Source organism: Myripristis murdjan, chromosome 4 (genome assembly GCF_902150065.1).
Source record: "Myripristis murdjan chromosome 4, fMyrMur1.1, whole genome shotgun sequence".
NCBI classification, from domain to species: Eukaryota; Metazoa; Chordata; class Actinopteri; order Holocentriformes; family Holocentridae; genus Myripristis; species Myripristis murdjan.
Window position 1 is genome coordinate 10,292,821 of NC_043983.1, and position 19,500 is coordinate 10,312,320.

A 19,500-nucleotide genomic window follows, 5' to 3' on the forward strand; every position below is an offset into this window, starting at 1 on the left:
TCCCACCAGAAGTGGAAAACGTCATAACATTGACTTTGGCTCCAACACTGTCCAGACACCTCAGCTGTCTAAAGAGGAGCTGTGGTTCTCAGCCAAAGAGCAGTGTTACAGTCCACAGGATTTAAAATACCAGAGTCACACGCTGCTCAGTACCATCACCAACAGCAACAGTCGCAACAGCACTCAGTTACAATGTTTTCAGTGTGTGGATGGGGACTAGAGGGTGGGAATCAAGTAGAATTAAATGGCTCCCCAAGTCATTCTGTGAAAATTTATATCTAGAACTACTGGATCCCAGTAATGTTAGCCTGGCTGCAGCCCCACAAGTTGGCCTACCTTCTAATTCAGCTTCTAACCACATGACTATTTGAAGCCTACAGTTAATGGGATCAGTTGGGGTTTCCTTGGAGGAGGCTGAAAAGGAAAGTTTGACTGTAATGTTGTATCAGCGGCTCTGTGGGAGTAGGCTAGACTGCAGTGTAGTGACTATTGTCCTATTTGTGTATTCTGCACAGCACTTCAGTGACAATGGGAGTCTAGTCTAGACTGTAGTCGATATCTACAAAAGTGCTATGGAGTGCAGTGGTTCTCAAAGAGGGGTCCCATGACCTGTAAAGGTCTTTGAGGGTCTTCCAGGGGGTCCTCAGCAAAATGAAAAATAGTTTAAATTCACTGTCATTAAATGCTGTGAAAGGCATCTGAACACAGATTACACAAGAAATCTGTCGATCCAGCATGACTGATCTGACATTTAAATATGTAATTTTAATAATTACAAATATAGTTTGCATGTTATTTTTAAAAATCTTTTTAATAATTTTCTGGCATTTGGTTTGCTAATTTTCTGGTAATTTATCTGGGAGCTTTTTTTTTTTGCCAATTTGCTAATTGCCTTTTTCCCCTCATTTTGACAGAAATCAAGTAAATTTCCAAAGGTTTAAAAGGGTTAATTCAGTAGGCTTTGCTACAGCACAAAAATATGTACGAATGTTTATTTCAATACTCACATTTGAATCTCACCACTTGTGTTTAGAGTGAAAGATCTTTTCATATCAGAGTCCCAGGGACAAAATAACTTCAAGTGGGGGTCCGAAATTGAAGAGACATCTTGAGACAAGGCATCCCACTCTTGCAAAAAAGCCAGTCAAATACTTAAAATACAAACATAATGGGCTGCAATGACAGAAATGGTTGAGTGTTTTTCTTACAACAAAATCAAAGAGTGCTCTGAGACCTAGCTACTTGGTAGCAAAGCATTTTGCTCAAAGTAAGAGAGCCTTCACAATCGCCGAAGAACCAATGCTGCCTGCTGCTGTCACCATGTGCCACAAGATGATCGGGGATGCCACTGAAAGGAAGCTACTGACAATTCCACTCTCGGTACAGTGAGAAGATGGATTTCATGATTGCGCTCAGATAGAGCTTCTAGGGAGAATTACAAGTAGTTCTCATTTTTCATTACAATTAGAGAAATCCACAGATGTCAGCAATACTGCTTACTGCTCATTTTTGTTAGCTATCACTGGCACAGTAGTTTTCATGAGGACACGTTGAATTGTGGTGACCTACCAACAAGAACCACAGCACAACAATGCTTTCAATGAAGTGATCACTACTTCACTGAGAATGGCCTTGAGTGGAAAAACTGCTTAGGCGTATGCAGTGACGGTGCTGCGTTGATGTATTGGCACAGTGGCATCATCAAGCAAATCCTAGATTGTGCACCTGAGGCCAAATGGATAGACTGTTTTCGTGATAGATGTCAGCAGAATTCCATGAAGTGATAGATGTGGCTGTAAAAACAGAGAACCACATAAAGAAGAATGCAGCCAATCCCCAGTGTTTTTCAGCATGTATTAGAGCACGGCAGCAGACCATGTTCAGCTGTTGTGTCACAGTGAGGTGGGATGGCCATCAAGAGAACAGGTCCTCAATCACATAAACATGTTTTCAAAGGTTGGAGAACTCTTCATGTAAATATCACAGATTTAGCTTCTCATCATTGGTCACAGTTGGTTGATAAGTTTGTAGATTACTTCCCACGTGATCCAAGAGATGGCAGAGTATGGGTTTTGGACCCCTTTTCTGCAGACTACTGGAATCTCAGCTATTAGAGCTTTCAGCAGACAGCAGTGAAAGTTGCAGTGGACCAAAGAAGATTTGGGCTCTTTCTGGATCACTGTGTCAAAGGAATATCCTTGTCAACCCAAAAGAGCTGTGAATTTTCTTCTACCATTCACAACAACATACTTACATGAACCTGGGTTTTCCATAGCGACCACAACCAGGCCAAGGCAAGGAACAGATTGAGGATAAACCTGGAGGCCATTGTTAACAGCCTTGTCCTAACTGCATCCGGGCAGCAAGTCACAACAGCTGATGCTGTCCACACTGTAAGCAGGAACTCCAAGCATCAAGTCAAAAGGTAAACACACCGTGGATTCAAATTATATGACTTTGGCAATGGCAAAATGGGTGAGTCGCAGCAAAACAGGCAATATGATTCGTCAAAAATTGACATCAGGGATCGGTTGCCACTTTGGGGAAAGACGTCGCTTGAGTCACTCACAACGCTCGCAAACCTGTTAAGATGGCCTCATTGATTATATTAAATTAGTTAGGACAAGGTATTAGAGTCAGCCTCTCCTCCATCCCACCCAGAGTTGATCTTATGGTGTCACAGAGGCAAGCTTAAGCATCCCATTGACTGCTGTCAACATGCATGAAAGTGAGTATTGACTTTTTTGTTAAATAACTGTAAAAGATTTTTATAGTTACACTGTGGAAATCATCCAATATGAGTATTAAATCCTTGGCATGTGGTGTGTGTTTATGTTCATTACAGATAGGGAGACAAGCTGCTGTTTTATGAGAGGACTGCTGCAGTGCACTGAACTAAAATCTGTTTTTTATGGACCTGCACCTGTTATTTTGTGGATCTAGACCTGTTTTTTTGGATCTGGACTTGTTTTCGTGGCTCTAGACCTGTTTTCTATGGAGCTGGCCCTGTTTTTTTTTTTTTTTCTTTTTTTTTTTTTTGAGAAAAACCTGGTATTAGTGTCAGTACTTGCTCAATACACAAAAGAATAGATTGTCAAGAGTGTTAGTGAGAAATATTTGTTTCTTTGAGGCCCTGACACGTTATAGTGACGAACAGGTCAGAACGCCTGTACAGTAGTATATTAACAGCTGTACAAGAATATGAAGTCTCTACTACAGTATAGTCACAGCTGTACATGTGTGTAGTCCAGACTGCAGCATAGTAACAATTTACCATGTGTGTACTTTAGATGGCAGTTGTGCGACAGTATGTGTTTGGTCTGCTTTAGTCTGTTTCTTAATGGCTTCATCATCTCTTAGCTGCCTGCCCCCTACCCCTCCTCCAATTACACCACCCCACGCCTGCCGTTCTGCCTTATATAATCCCCCTCTTGTGTCACTGCGTTTTCATTCAGTGCTCTGTGTAAGATCTCTTGTCTGCGTCTGTGTGCGTGCACGAGTGTGTGTGTGTGTATGTGTGTGGACCAAATTGCACGTCGCATGTGGCAGATGTGTGTGTATGTGTGTTGGAGGCTAAGCCTAGCAGAGGGGCACTAAGCCAGCCGGCTGACGTTGCCTACCAAGAACACCCAGCGCTGCCCACCCAGAGAGGAGAGACTCTGTGTGTGTGTGTGTGTGTGTGTGTGTGTGTGTGTGTGTGTGTGTGTGTGCTTAAAATGCCTTCAAGGTCTGACGGAAATGTTTTGAGGGTTATTTCACTTGAACGTGAAGCAGCGTGCTTAGGTAATTCCTTTTCAAGTCTTGACTTTTGTGTGTTTCCACAAGAAAAAGTGGTGTGAGTATGTGTGTGTGCGTGTGTCTGAGAGAGAGAAAGAGTATGTGCAAGCCTGCACATGTGTGATTCCATGTGTCAGTGTGCATGCACACACATGTGCATCCATGAGAATTCCCATACTGCCTGGATGTGAAGCTGTTTGTATGCATCAGGATACAGTTTATTATTTAGCCATTTAGATGAGACTGTGTCCTGAGCCACTTAAGCTCAAATTCCTAGATCACTATGAGCAACCAATATTGTGCAGTTCAAGTGCCAAAGCCACTGCACACAGACAACTGATGTAAAAAAATATCTCTGCGTCCTTACAATGAGAAGTGCCAAGAAAAGACGTAAGAGCTTGGGAGAGGGTTTTACAGGGAAAGTAATTTACTCAGATTATCCTTCGATATGTACGTGTCAATTTTTTTTCCTACAGCGTACTATCAACATCAGCTCATATCTTCACAGTAATCTACAGTCTTTGTAGATAATCATAAATCCATGTGCCATATGACACTTGGTGGATGCATTTATCCAAACAGCCTTACAGCATTATGACAGCAGATATCCTTCTCACTGCTGGCCCAACAAGGAATACAAACTCTAACCCTGACAGTGATAGTAATATCAAGTTTTAATTGTTAAGTAAAATGACAGACAGAGGAGTTAGCTCTTCTGACGAAAAGGAAATAGCCATCACTGCATTGAGGCAGATGATATTTTTCTTGAAATTCTATAATCAAATGTCCCCTAAAACATATTAATACAGTTTAAAAACAGGGATCAGTGACTTGCATTGCATTTCTGGTGCAGTTTTGTTGTCTTATGGTGTAATTCCATTTTTCCACTGTCGAGTGTGATGCACACAGAGAGCAGCTGCAGCGCTGCTACAGTGGAGCTTAATGGGATAAATAATTGTGCTTTCCCTCTTCTGTGCTGCATTTCTCCCAGTAGCCTATGTTTGTTTAACATCGCTGCAACATGGTGCGTCTGCAAAGAAGCCCTTGCTCTTTTAGCGGTTGACAGTGAAACCTGACAGCCAACAACTCTATTTTAGACTGTTGAAATTTGTTTTCCAAATAAACGTCATCTTTCAGTGGTGTCAGTGGGCTCGTTTTTGGCTAGTTAGCCACAGTATAAGAAAAACAGAGGGTCAAACATCAATCTGTTACCATGTGGATCTTATTCTAATTTCAGCAGCAAAGACTGGGGCAGCACTCCTTAACATCGATGTAATGTTCTCATCTGAACATGTGTGCACTGTGAAAACATTTTTATGACGTATGAAACAAGTTTACTTTAAAATTTAAAAGCCTCTATGCAAGACATTTTTGAACCTTCACAGACATCCTGCATAAGTAATTCTATTTGCAGGGCAACCTTGGAGGTCACTGGAGAGAATAAAATGTCCCAAGCTCTGAAATGTATTCAATTTCCAGTAAAAGGCTTATCTAAAATATGAAACATCCACACATACACATTGTGACACAGTGGTCCATGCAGTTGGAATCTCACCAATGCTTTGCATTCATCAACAAAGAAATCTAAGGTTAAGTTAAATTTAAGTTTTTTTGCATTAGTTAATTTTTTTTGGCTTATTTTTTGGCTCGTTATGCATATTCGTCAGATGGGTCGTTTCAGATAAATGAGGCTGTGTAATTCTTGTTTATCTGATCGTACTGTAATGTTCCACTGTTCTGAACATGCCCCATATCAAACTGTCTATCTTCCGCTAATAACATACACACTGCACTATCATCAGGGCACGACAGACAAAAAGCATTCCTGCATTTCACTCAACGAACTGCTCTCTCTCACCCTTTCTCTCCCTTCGTCTTTTCTCTCTTGCTCCCTTGTCTTTCCCTCCTCTTCCCATTCTTCTGGGAGTGTTTGCTCTTTCCTTCCCCCCTCCCTCCCTCCCTCCACCCCCATGGTGTTGAGAGAGTGTCAGACATCGGTGCCAGACTCCTCTCTCTCTCTCTCTCTCTCTTTCTCTCTCTCTCTCTCTCTCTCTTCTTTGCATTCTGCGAAGGACGCTGGCAGACTTTAAAACAAGCTTTAGGAAGTGGGTCTAATCCAAGGTGATTTAGCTAAATGGGACATGTGTGTGTGCGTGCACGCGCATGTGTGCGCATGTTTACTCGTGTGTGTGTCCGTACAGTACATTTAAGTGTGCTCGCGTCTTTGTGTGTATGTGAGAGTGTGTGTGTAGAACTTTAACAAAAGCATTGTTCATCAGTGTCCCTCGGGTGAGCTTGTCTCTTTCATCTGCCCGCCCACAACCACACACACACACACACACACACACACACACACACACACATTCACACACATACCACCAATGTTAAAACATTCATTAGCAGGCTGTGCAAACCCACATCAGTAGGTTAGGTTAGCTGGCTCTGACTCCTCCATTGTGTCCTGTCACTGGGTGACGACTAAATCAGTCATGGCAGACGTTCAGCCGTGCTGCAGCCTTCTCTTACATCCAGTTTCATCAGAGGCAGAGCTCAGAAAAACAACTGGACAGGACTGACCTTGAATTGGGGGGGGGGGGGGTACGTACAAACACATGTACTCGCATTGAACGAGACCTGGTCCGTCTTTATGAATACTCCTGTACCGTTTGTTTTTCCTGCTCCAGACAGTTCAGCCAGGTTTAAGACTCTTAAAACAGACACAATCCTTCCCTACATCTGGCCCTGCTTAAATCCCCTGGCCAACTCCCACTATCGGATGGCAGAGGAGCGTTTAGCTTAGCGAGGAGCAATCCCTTTTCAAATTCAGCCCTCATCCTCCCCTCTTGCTTCAGTCTCATCTCTCTCTCTCTCTCTCTCTCTCCCGCTCTCTCCTCCTCTCTTTTTCTCATTCTCGGCTTCTCCCTTCTTCTCTCTCAATCCCTAGCCCCCCTCCCTTACCCATTCCTCCATCTTTCCCTCATACACACAAAAACAACCTTTCTGTCTTTGCTGCCTCCGTGTTTCTTCTCCCTTTCTTTTCTCCCTCTCTGCCAATGTCCTTGTTCTCTCCCCCTCTCTCTCTACACTGTGTCTTTTGTTTTTTCTTTTCTTTTTCTGGCTCTCTCTGGCAATGCCCTTGTGCCCTCCCTCTCTCATATTTCTCTTTCATCTGTCTCTGTTTTGCTCCCCCTCTTTTTCCTCCATGTCCCCATCTCTCTCTCTCTCTCCCTTTCTCTCTCTGACGACTTTTTCTCTCTTTCTCTTTTCATTTTATTTCTCTCTGTCCCTCTCTCGCCCTCCCTTCCCTCTTTCTTGAGCAGTCTGTGACTGTAATGTTGCTGAAGAGAACACAGCGTGTCAGCCTGAATCAGACAGATGAGCTGGGAGTGGAGTAAGAGGCTGAGAGCACTGCATTAATCCACACACACACACACACACACACACTCTATCTATGCCTGAGGGGCTGTACTGAGCGGATGCACACAGACATATATATACACAGAGACGTACATACACACATGCACACATGCACACACGTGCGCGCGCACACACACACACACACACACACACACACACACACACACACACACACACACACACACACACAGACACACACACTCACACATACTCACAGTGTTCCAACAAATGACCGCATGGGTGTTCATTAAAACCAGACCCCCGCAGAGCCTATGTACTTAAACACACACACACACACACACACACACACACACACAACACAGCAATGGAGAGGCCATCTAAGCTCATTCCTGACTGTGAGCTGTCACTCTCCAAAAGACATGTTTTTTTTTTATTATTTATTTTTTCAAAGGGGCTGGGCGGTCCATTCCCCTTGAAGATGTGAGACAGCAGGAAAGAAAAGAGGGATGCAGAGTGGTGGAGACATTGCAGAAGTTTCTGGAGAGATTTAATCCCAGAATGATGAAAAAAAAGAAGAACTCCAGGCGTCAACTGCAGCACAGCGTGTACAGTATTTTATTGCAAAGTTGAAGGACTATCCTCAAAGGTCTCCCATCCTTGGCCGGCAAGTTGTAAACAGTCCACCACCTCCAGGTATCAGAAAGGGAAGGTTCTTATGAGAGCTGACAATAAGAGGATCCATTTTCTTCCCAAATGTCTTTTTGGGCATTTTTTTTTGCACAAGACATGATGATTTCATGTTCCACCAAGTTCAAAGAATGGAGTGTCTTCTTTTACAAGTGTCAATCCCAGGCCAGCAGGGATGAACGCAGCCCTGAAGGCGGCAGTCTTCACCACGACTCTTTCTGCAGGAATGCAACCAACACGTCGATGTCCCCTGATTAGCCAGGGCAACAATGCAGCCTTATTTAAAAATACACAGTGGAATTCCAGGACAGCAGTGAAATCTGAGAGCCATGAATTATAAATACAACAGCCAGAGAAAAGCAAGATGCCCGCAGACACTCGATGTGTGTGACTCGATGTTTGTGTGTCTGTGTGTGTGCATGCAACTAGCACTACAGTTACACACTGACCGTATCACGCACACACACAAACACACACAAAATGAGTCAGTCTACTCGCACAGCCAACAAAAAAACATACACCTCATCCAAAAAGCTACAGAGAGCGGGGTTGCCAAATGTACAAAAACACTAGATCTAAATTTGGCTCCACTGAGGTTTTACTACAGCAACATTCCTCCACACACAAGGGTGATGTGAGGAAGGTGGGAGTGGAGGCATGGCATCCGCACTCCATGCATGAAATGTGTAAAACTTCCTTGTTGCCAACTAAAGAATTAAAGAAGCCAAAGTGAGGGAAAACAAACTTTTAGAAGTTTTGATCCAAAACGAGATATCCACCATGTGAAATAAAAATGACACCTTCTGTTCAAAATGGCTGCCGGTATAAATTACATTTCATTAGGAAATATTAAGTTGTTGGCAAGCCGAACACCTTGCTTTCAAAATGGTGCTATTTTTAAAGATGAAGTCCATACCCATCCATATTCATGAAATTGTGCATAATGTAGTTCAGGTAGAAGTTTTTGGTAATAATGGATAGTTATGTGGATTTTAAGAATTAAACCCCTCATTAGAGCAAAACCCATCCTGATTGTGTTTATACCACATCCTTGCAGAGGATAAACCATAGCGGGAAAAATTTAAGAAGAGGTTAAATTATGATCAACATATGGTGATGACCATCAGCTAAACACCGCCTAGTACAAAAATATCCTCAGTGTGGCATTCATTTATTCTGTTTTATTAAAATTTTCTTTCATGTTATCATTTCAGTCTGATAGTATTTAGTTTTATGTCCACAATTCTTTGACATTGTAAAAATTTAGATCAGCCTAAAATTCTTAATAGATTTTCTAATATTTGTATGGCACTTATACAAGTGCTTTACAGTGAACACATGAAACACAACAATAAAATACACAGTAATGTATGAATGAACAGTTAGGTATGAGGAATGAGAGGGATTAGTCCCCATATCATCCCAATTCTTCAAACTGCATGTGTGTATTGTGAAATTCATTCAAAGTCTTTTTTTTTTTTTCGCATTAAAACATTTTACATTAATATTGACATGGGGCGTAGGGTGTCCTGGTGGGTGGCTCGCACAGTTTGCTCGGACGCATAGGCCTGCCATGATTTTAGTGATTATCTGGACTTGAATCTGGCCTGAGATCAGTGGTGCCCCTGTGGAAAAAAAAGTGTGGCGCAGAACAGAAGCGCAGGGTCCTACACACACAACCACTGAAGCTTTGAAGGCTGAGTGGACTACTCCACAGCCATTACAGTAAATGTTAAATTGTGGCTAATTATGATAGTTTCTATCCATCACATATCTCCTTGCCAACACTTGAGCTGTCCTGAACCTTGTGTCATGCTAATAGCATACATATATGGAGTTTATCATAGTGATGGCAATAAGTGCAAATCTCTCTATGCTGCATTACCCTATATTATCCTGAATTTTCCTGTGGGATGAATAAAGTATCTTCTATTCTATTCTATTCTATTCTATTCTATTCTATTCTATTCTGTTCTATTCTATAACATGAGGGCTGGGCCTCCCAGATGTTCGGGGTGGGGGTATGTTTCCAATAGTAGCAACAGCTAGTTCAGAATAAACACAAGGAGAACTGGGCAGAGAGTATGAACATTAACTCAGACTACATCAATACAAGATCTAAAAAGACGTCACAGCGCTGTAAACACTGGTTGCCAAGTGATCTCCGGGAAGTGCAGTGCAGAAACACCACAGCAATGACCACTTCTCACCAAAGATGTCACCAAAATCCCCCCCAAAAAAAACAAAAACCCAAATATCTCAAGGATTATTTAAAAGACAAAAAAATGCATGTTGCAAAAATACAACGCGATAGGTTTTTGGTGAAATGCTGTAGATGTCGGACATTTCAAATGCAAAAACATGCACACACAATTTTTGTATACATGAACCAAGTCTGTGTCTCTCCCCAACCCCTTGCCCCAATATTTAGAAAGCTGAAAACTGATGAATAGTAAAGGCGAGGAGCGGCACAGTGTGGTGAGTGGAGCCCCAGCCTGTAGAAACAGGCCTCAGTGTGGATGACAGGCCTAACGAGCTAAATATAGCCTTCTGGGTTATCTCCTCTGTGGGCGCATCGAGTCCGTTGTTGCTTCACATTATTTACGTGTCTGTGCATGCACCCTCTCTCTCCTTCTCTCTCTATCCCTCTTTCTTTCACTCCATCTCTCAACCCCACCCCCACGTACACACACATACCTCGGTATCTCTCTATTTCTTCCACTCTGTGTTGCACTCTCTCCTTTTTTTCTCCCTCTCCCTTTCTTCCTTTGGCTCTGTCTTTTTTTCATCCTCTATCTCTCCTCTCACTGCAGTTCCCTCCCTCCCTCCCTCCCTCCCTCGCTATCCTCTCTCCCACTCTCATTTCTTCTCTCTCGCTCTCTTTCGGCGCCTTTTTTCTCCCTCCCTCGGTATCTCTCTCCCGTTTCTATCGCACTCTCCCTCTCCTCTTTTATTCTTTCTTTATCTCTCCCTCCCTTTGTATCCTTCCCTCCCTCCCTCAGCAGCCCCCTGTTTTTTCTCTGTCTGACACTCTGAGCCTTTTTTTTTCTCTCAAGCTATCTTTCCCTTTGAGCTTCTCTTTCACTACCCTCCCTCTCATTTTCTCTCCCTCCTTCCCTTGCTCTCATTCCCAAACCATGCCTATGAAGTAGCATAGCTCTGTGTTAGCTATCTGCTACATCACAGTGAGCCACAGTTCAAATAATATAGCCTGAAGTGCTAACCCCTCTGCCATGCTAACCCATACGGACATGTCAACCGCATCCACAGCTCCGTGACCTTCTGCACTGCAGCCCACTCATTGCCATAGGGAACAGCGGGAGCCTAGTTTTGGACTTAAATGTACGGCAGAAGATGCTCTTGCGCTATTCTTCCCCCTCCCTCATTGACCGACGGTGCAGCGGTCAAAAAGGCTGTGACATTTAATGTGCGCCAAGTTCGATCAAATGTCGCCAATCGCCCCTGTCTATGGAAAGACAAGAGAATTGCAAGTCCGCTCACATCCTGCTGGTCCTACTGTACAAGATAAAACAGTGAGGGTTTTGGTGCAGTTCTACTGTGTAGCAGAGAAGGTGGATTTCTGTCTGGGTTGGTTTTGTTCCGCACAGTGATGCTGTAAAACCACAGCTAAAACAGAAGTGCCTGAGATTAGGGAAGTGGGTGTTTTTCGAGAAGTCTGCGGTTTTTGGAGGTTTGCATTTGTGTGCACTGTGTGTGTGTGTGTGTGTGTGTGTGTGTGTCTGTGTGCGCACGTGTACACGTGTGTGTGTGTGTATGCGTCTTCTTGTACCTCTATCCTTGTGAAAAATAGTTTGTATTTGGACATCTGCAGCGACGATGTTGTTGTGAGGTCATTTTGACCAGTCCTTACTTCCTCAGGGGAACAGTTTAGCATTAGTATTTGGTTTTTGTGTTAAGATTTATAAAAACAGCCAGATAATACAGTAACTTGTCAAAATGTAATAAAATGTCCCTCTAATGGGTTAAAGATGCAATGAAACTTTTATAATATGATTCCTAGGTCATGTAATAACTTCATATTATTACATTAACTTTACAAATTGTTCCCTAATGAGGGGTGTAGCAAGTTTTTGTCTGATGATGTAATCATATTGAGTGATAATGTCAATTTATAAGAATACAAGAGAATAACTCTCATTACTACAATTATTATCCCACATCATTATTAAATCATAAAATAAAAATGAATGAAATATCATCCTTTCATTCAGAAAAAATAGCCAGGCAATGTAGTAATATGACGTTATTACAATGGTTTATTACATTTTTCAAAAATATTTTTAGGAAGTTTTAACAGATTATTGCATTATCCAGTAGTTACAACATTATCAGTTGCTGCAGGATTATAGGTTTAGGAGAGTGTAAGGATTACGGTTAGGGTTAGAAGTTCAGGAACGAATTTAATTACTAAACGATAAGGATGCATGTCTGTGTGCACGTAGCATGCATGCATATGTGCACGTGCATGTGTGTGTGCGTTATCTGTCAGACTGCCAGTTTATCCTCTTGCCTGTCTGTCTGTTTGCCTCTCTATTTGTCTGTCTGCCAGTCTCCCTGTCTGAATGCTTGCTTTTCTCCCTCACTCGGTCCATCCGTCAGTCTATCTGCCTGGCTCTCTCTCTCTCTCTCCCTCTCTCTCTCTGTGTCTTTCTATCTATCCGTCTGTGTGTCTATCTAGCTTATGGCCCTGATCCTGCCTGCTCTCCCAGGTTTATGAAATGCGAGCAGCTTAGCAGATGGTGCATATCGTATTCTGGTCGGCTCTGTGTGGGTTTTGTACCACAGACGAAGGCTTACGATACATGTGAGCCTTTAGTCACACTGACACACCGACACAGAGGGAGCTCAGGCTGTTAGTGCATGAGAGAGAAAGAGAGACAGAGAGATAGAGAGGAGAGAGAGAGAGAGAGATAGAGGAACAGAGGTAGAGCGAGACACAGAGATGGGAGAGAGACAAATGAGGACAGAGGAAGAGATGGAGAAAGAAAAAGGGAGAGGGATGAAAGAGAAACAGACATAAAGACATCGAATGCGGCGTTCCTAATTTTTGAATGGGCTGTTAATGTTAAACTTTGAAACTGTTTTCCACTATTAAAGACATCAATGATTATGTACAACTGTACAATGCAGTATATGTTTTCAACGCAAAAAATTAATAAATATAGATACTGATAGTTATGTATTATTCTATAGTGCATTTTCAAGCCAATGCACTGTCACAGCAATACGGTTTAATCAACTGTTTGTGGGTTTTTTGAAAAATTGCATTGTTTTACTGTCTGGAAACATTGTTTCTCATATAAAACTCATCCCATTAATGCAATTGAATTGAAAAACTGAAGTGAATTGAAAAAGAGGAGGGAGAGAGATAATGGAAAAAGAGAAATAGAGAGGAGATAGAGAGGAGAGAAACAGCGAGACAGAAAGAGAAAGGGACACCAAGACAAAACCTGAGAGAGGAAGATGGAGTCAAACAGAGAAGAATAGGGAGAAACACAGTGTCTGCCCCTGAATGACATACAGTGTAAATAATGTCAATCCAGCTTGTCAACAGAGCAGATACGACTGTGCTGATTGTAATCCCTGGATAAGGACCCCATCACGTTCTTTTTAGTTGCTGAGTGGCTGAGTTCACCTATGAGAGACATGGCAGGGGCCCCAGAAAGGTCTGATTGGACTCACCATGATGTAGTGCCTCTGCATCTCAGTCTTCTCACTGGCCAGCTTCTCACACTCCAGTTTCAGGCTGCACAAGGGCAAAAAGGATACACACACATTTTAAACGATTAATTTGCATCCACTGAACTAAATTATAATTTCCACAGGATTCAGATATTATTGAGGTCAAATACAGTTTAACAATATGTAAGGATACCAAAAAATATTTCCAGCCATACAGTTTGGGAACCCATTTCTGCAGAAAGTGATACTGAAAAATATCACCTCCATTATAGCAACAGCCAGCAGGGTGTGTCTTATTCTCTGTTGCAATTTCTTGCACCTCAGACTGTGCATAGGAATGTGTTTGTATGTGTGTGCCTCTGCATGTGCACACACAAACACCTGTGTATGTGTATACAATTACATGTGTCTGTGTGTGTGTGCGTGCACGCACATGTACACTTGTGTGCCTGTGTGTGCTTGTTTGTACATCTCTGCCTGTGTGTGGATGCTTGTGACTTCATGTCTACATTTGTGAATATAAGCATGAACGTACATGTGTAGCCTTTTTGCGTTAATGTGTGAGTACAGGTGCCTGTGTGTGTGCATGTGTGTATGTGTGCGTGTGTCACTGAGTTCCCTCAGCCCAGTGCGTAGTAGTGCGGCAGCATGGCCGTGTCATGGCAGCCTGTTCATCCTGCCCACTGAGGTGTGCTAGCTAGAGATTGGAAGCTTTAGCCAACAGTGGCTTCTCTCTCTCTGCCAGGTCACTTCTGGTCAGTTCTATTATACGGTGACCATCAGTGCCCATCACCAGGAGAAAATCAAAAATGGGAGTATGATGTTTCATTCCATAGCCTTCTCCCTGATAGGATGGACAGCATAACCCCAGTTCTCCAAAATCTTTGGTCATACAAAAACCTTCAGTTATGTGAAAATGTTGACAATGACAGGAGTGATTAAGGGTAATGAGCAGAAATAAGATGCAGGCATGTAAGTTAAGCTTATACTTTACAGGTCTCTGAGGGCAAATTGGGCCATTACAGCGCCAAAGAATAAGATATACACTGAATATAGAAAATCTTAGAGGCACTTGCTCTTGCCACGTAGTATACTGATGAGGTGAATTAAGGTAAAAGGCATTATCTCTTAGTGAATTCCCTCATTAATCTACACCAATCACAAAGGAGGAGCTGAAGATAAAGAGAAGCAGATGAGGCAGAGAAGGCAAGCTTTGAGACAATTGAAATGCAGACCGCACCAAAGGGTCTGCAATTCAATATCAAGAGGATATCCTGGATATGTTGCACATTTGGTGCAGATAATACAATTTCAAAAATGTTGATAATTAAAATAAAATATCCCCATCACATTCAAACAGTTCCTATTGTGTCAGTCAGTGGTCTCACTATGTTGTTAACATTGATGGATATGCCTGTGCTGAAAAAAATGATAAAGGGGGAACAATGAAGTAAGATCAAAATAAAGACATAGAGGAAAATTTGTTTAATGTTTTTGTTGTTATTGTTGTTGTTGTTTGACTTTTTTACAACAGTAGTGCAGAGCATGCTGGATAACAAGAGACTCCTACAGTGGCCTCTTCAGTAAAAGCATTGATTTCAGGTTTGCAAAAAGGCGCATGTTGTGCCTGGTTTTAAAATTTAGTCAGGTGTCTCACGGTGAGTTCTGTCCTCGTCCATCTGTGTGTGTGTGTGTGTGTGTGTGTGTGTGTGTGTGTGTGCGTGCGTGTGTTTACCTGTGGTACTGCGCCTGGAGGAACTGGAACTCCTCCTTGATGCGGTCCAGAGTTTCCAGGACTGTGAACTTAAAAGACTGGCCAGGCTGCAAGGGGACCTGCAGAGGAGAGAGAGAGAGAGAGAGAGAGAGAGAGAGAGAGAGGAGAGAGAGAGAGAGAGAGAGAGAGAGAGAAAGAATGAAAAAGAGAGACTGAAGTGTGTGTTCAAGAGACGAGTGTGTATATTTATGCTGGCACTCACTGTGCCCCTATGTGTGTATGTGCAAGTGCACCTGCATGCACTATGCCTTTGAGGGTGTGAGCTTGTGTGTGGGGGTGTGTGTGTGTGTGTGTGTGTATGTCTAGTGTGTGTGTATGTGTGGTGTGTGTGCGTGTGTGTCAGAGAGCGAGGCAAGGGGAGAAAAAAGCCAGGATGAAAGTGAGAAGGAAGGTCACTTCCCCTTCCCACACATCATAAAGCCTTGTCCTCTCTCTCCCTTCTCCTCCTCCTCTAATGACTGTCTCCTTCCCCCCGCTGCCCCCATTCTTTCTTCCTCTCCTCTCCTCTCTCTCTCCTCCACATTAGCATCCTCTCTACTCTGCCAGGTTGCTAATGTATTCCAGCCTACAAAGCGCTGAGAAGGGAGGAAACGTCAAATGAATAACTTATAGCGAATCACGTCCGTTAAAACGGCACCGTCTCTCACCTGCTAAAAGCTAAAGAAGGCCCAACAAAACAAGCACCTCCCAGGGGTTCACCCCCCATCACCAGCACCAGCTCTCCATGTCTGTCTAAAGAGCTTTCGACAACTCCCCTCCTCCACAGTCTTTATGAAGTTTGAGAAACAAGGGCACCATGGATGTGTTTTGATGCTGTTGTTGTTTTTGTTTGGGGGTAGGGGGTGGTGGGGGGGGGAGGGCACGCACAGAAATCTACAGTATGTGTAAACACAAGCGGTAGTGGGAGGTTTTATTGAGGTTGGTTTTGCGAGCCGTGCACTCTCAGTAGGGTGGGGTTAACGCTGCACTCTGCAAGATTTTTATGTGAAAATACAACCTGTATTTTCAGCCTGAATCACAAATTTGGGCTGCAACAGAGAGGAGCGTCTCATTACCCCTAATTGAGAAGCAGGAGACTGGTTCTATTTACCCAGCAGGAAGTCTTGTCAGCACGCAGGGAGTGACAAACCAAAACTTACAAGCAAAATACAAAACTCTTGCTCCTGAATGGCAGCAAGCGAGTGCTCTGTCCCGAGGAAGATACAACCAATTCAGACTGACAGCAGCGTAGGGAGATTCCTTTTCCAATGGAGAAGAGCACGGTGAAGCTGGGGAGAGTAGAGGGACAGTGGGATGGCAGCGGCCCCAGAAGTCACTTTTGCTCTGAAAGTTGACTGCCAGCCATTTTTTGAGCAGGATCTAGGGCAGTAGCCAATGAGAGAGCAGAGTCAATGGTCACATATGCCATATCCTTCTGGTGAGCTGGTGCCTTTTTACTAGTGCTAGCTACCTGTTCGGCATCAGATGTTTGTTGCGGTGACACAAAGGTCAACCGTTATCGCCAAGCACACTGACTCCGATGTCCATCTGAATTGGGCGTTTGGCTCAAAAACAACGGTCCAACCTCCTCATCACCTCTACCCCGGCCAAAGCTAGTTTTTAGCTCACTGACATATCACATCATTTCCAAATATTGCAGTGTCTTTTCACTGCAAATCGGGGTCACCAACAAACAAAGCTGTGTAGTGCTGCTTTAAAAATGACCTCAGTTCAAATCTCTAAATCTCAAACTTAGGAAACATGTTTGCACTTATTTAATCTTCACTTAAGGGTGGCCAATGCATGTAAACGTATGCTGATGCAGGCTGGATTGGCTATTTTTACAACACGTACTATATGAAATATGATTTCATTTTCTACAGATTTTACACGTGGTTTAACTCCAATTTTAAACTGATCCATCCATTTGTTCACATGTTCATTCACCCATCCATCCATACACTAAAGTGAGCTGCGCAGTGCAGTCAGTACAAAGCAGCTGGGTGGCTATCGGCCTGCAGCTACGGCTAAAAGATTGGCGGTTTCAGTGGCGGGGCTTCATTAGTCTAGACAAGCACAATTCAATTAGATTTCAATTAGTCCGACGGTGGAGGTCAGAGATGCGGCGGGTTCCCCGGTAATTAAGCTGCCGAGCCGAGCTGAGCTTAGCTGAACTGAGCTGAACTGAGTTGAGGCAAACATAACAGGGCTGTCTATATGGCTGGATGGGCACAAAACACACACAAACCCTGTGTGAGTGTGTGTGTGTGTGTGTCTGTTGGGTTTGGAGGGTGGGAGGGAGGGGGACGGGGAATGGCAGGAGGGTGTCTGCCAACAGATCCCCGCTGACCTTGATTCACACCACACACACTCACAGGGGGGAGGGCAGGGAGGGGTTAGGGGTAGATAGTGATCTGGTGTACACATACACACATACTGTACACACACACACACACAGATGCATAAGTGCTTGGATAAACACACACATACACATGCTTATACACACGGACACACACAGCTGCATGCAGAGGAGCCTGCACATTAACCACAACCAAGCAAACGCACTTGCATTGCACACACGAGCAGGCACACATGGCACACACAAGCACACAGGAGGGAGGGATAGATGGACAGATAGATGAAGGAAAAGAGGAAGAGAGATAGATACGTGTCTGACACACAGACAGAGGGAGGGAGTGAGGGAGTGATAGACCGGTCTGACACTCTCACAGAGGAATGAAAGAGCGAGCAGAAAGACAGACGATGAAAGAGGGGCACGGCTGCTGACGGAGAGAGATAGCCAGCCATTCATCCATCTGACACCGAGGGAATGGGGAGAGGACGAAGAGAGGAAGATGGAATGGAGGAGAGAGAGAGAGAGAGAGAGAGAGAGAGAGAGAGAGAGAGAGAGAGAGAGAGAGAGAGAGAGAGAGAAACAGGGATAAAAGAGACAGGGAGTCATGCCGGCTTTGCTGTAGTCAACACAGCCTAGTGGATCTGCCCTGTGCACTGTCCGTCGGTCTGGAGCTGTGCTAATACTGCTCCTACCATCTGCTACCAAGCACACATAAACACACACACACACACACACACACACACACACACACACACACACACACACACACAAACAGACAAAGTGCTGTTGGCGGGTTACGTCAGCAGCACTAAGTCATATAACAAAGCCCACAGTCAGAGTTCAGGATTATACATGAGATCTGGGACTGATGACCGTTAGTGTCAATATGGCATCCCTCTATACTGTCCTGATAGGACAGGCTGGGACCTCTGTCATCTGTTGGGACGAAAACTGTCCGCCTCTTGCATGTCTCATTTTCTCTTTGACAGTTGCAGATTTGAAGAATGAATTTCACAAATCCCGGAGCTATGAAACTTCCTCAGCTGCATGGCTCTGGGACCTCTCCAGAGCTACTTCTTCAATTTGATGAAAAAGATGTGACACACTCATTTTTCTTGTCCCTTCTCCACAAAAGAGTCAAAGGTCAGGTCGTAAACTGACAGAGCTGACAGGCATTCATTATTTGTCGTATGTAAATAAACGATCAAAGTACATCATCTGATTGGTACAGTGTGGCAATAAAAGAGGCTTTCCAGGTAAAAAGGTAAAAATGAACTGGTTGTTACTTGCAGGGGAAAAAGCGGTGCATTCTCCTGCAGTGTTTATAAAGACCGAGGCGAGTCATGCCGTATGTATACACCAACAAACATTTATATTGGTGTGTGTGTGTGTTTGGTCTCTCCTGTGCTGTGACAGATGGCAGCACAGACTGTTGGGGGTCCATAGCACGTCACGAAGGGCCAAAAAACGACGCACGGCCTCCTGCGTTTGCGTGTGTGCATGCGTGTGTGTGTGTGAGTGAGCATGCGTGTGTGTGTACGCTCACAGCAGTGTCAGACAGCATGGGGCATCCTGAAACCCAAAACTGATCCGGTTAATCTAGGAGATGGAGGGAAGGGGGGGTGAGAGGTGGGGGGCACACACATGCTCCCATACACACATACACACACACACACACACACCACCATGTGCGACAGCAGTCAATCACAATTTGGACGAGCTGGCACGGGCAGGCAGAGAATTAGGAGGGATTATCTTTGGGGTGGACGGAGGGAGGGGAGGGAGACAAGCCCGAGGAAGATGGGTGTGTTTGTGTGTGTGGGTGGGGGGTCGTCTGTATCGATGG

General features: G+C 43.9%; 1 protein-coding gene across 3 annotated transcripts in view; it reads right to left on the reverse strand.

Annotated features, from left to right (window-relative positions):
- Window positions 1-19,500, reverse strand: part of tle2b (TLE family member 2, transcriptional corepressor b) — an 86,420-nt gene that overhangs the window by 54,264 nt on the left and 12,656 nt on the right. For all 3 annotated transcript variants that reach the window (XM_030049329.1, XM_030049330.1, XM_030049328.1), the window contains 2 exons: window positions 15,281-15,378; window positions 13,546-13,609 (listed from right to left, as the gene is read on the reverse strand). In XM_030049329.1, coding sequence (XP_029905189.1) covers window positions 13,546-13,609; window positions 15,281-15,378 — 162 coding nt within the window. The remainder of the gene's footprint in view (window positions 1-13,545; window positions 13,610-15,280; window positions 15,379-19,500) is intronic.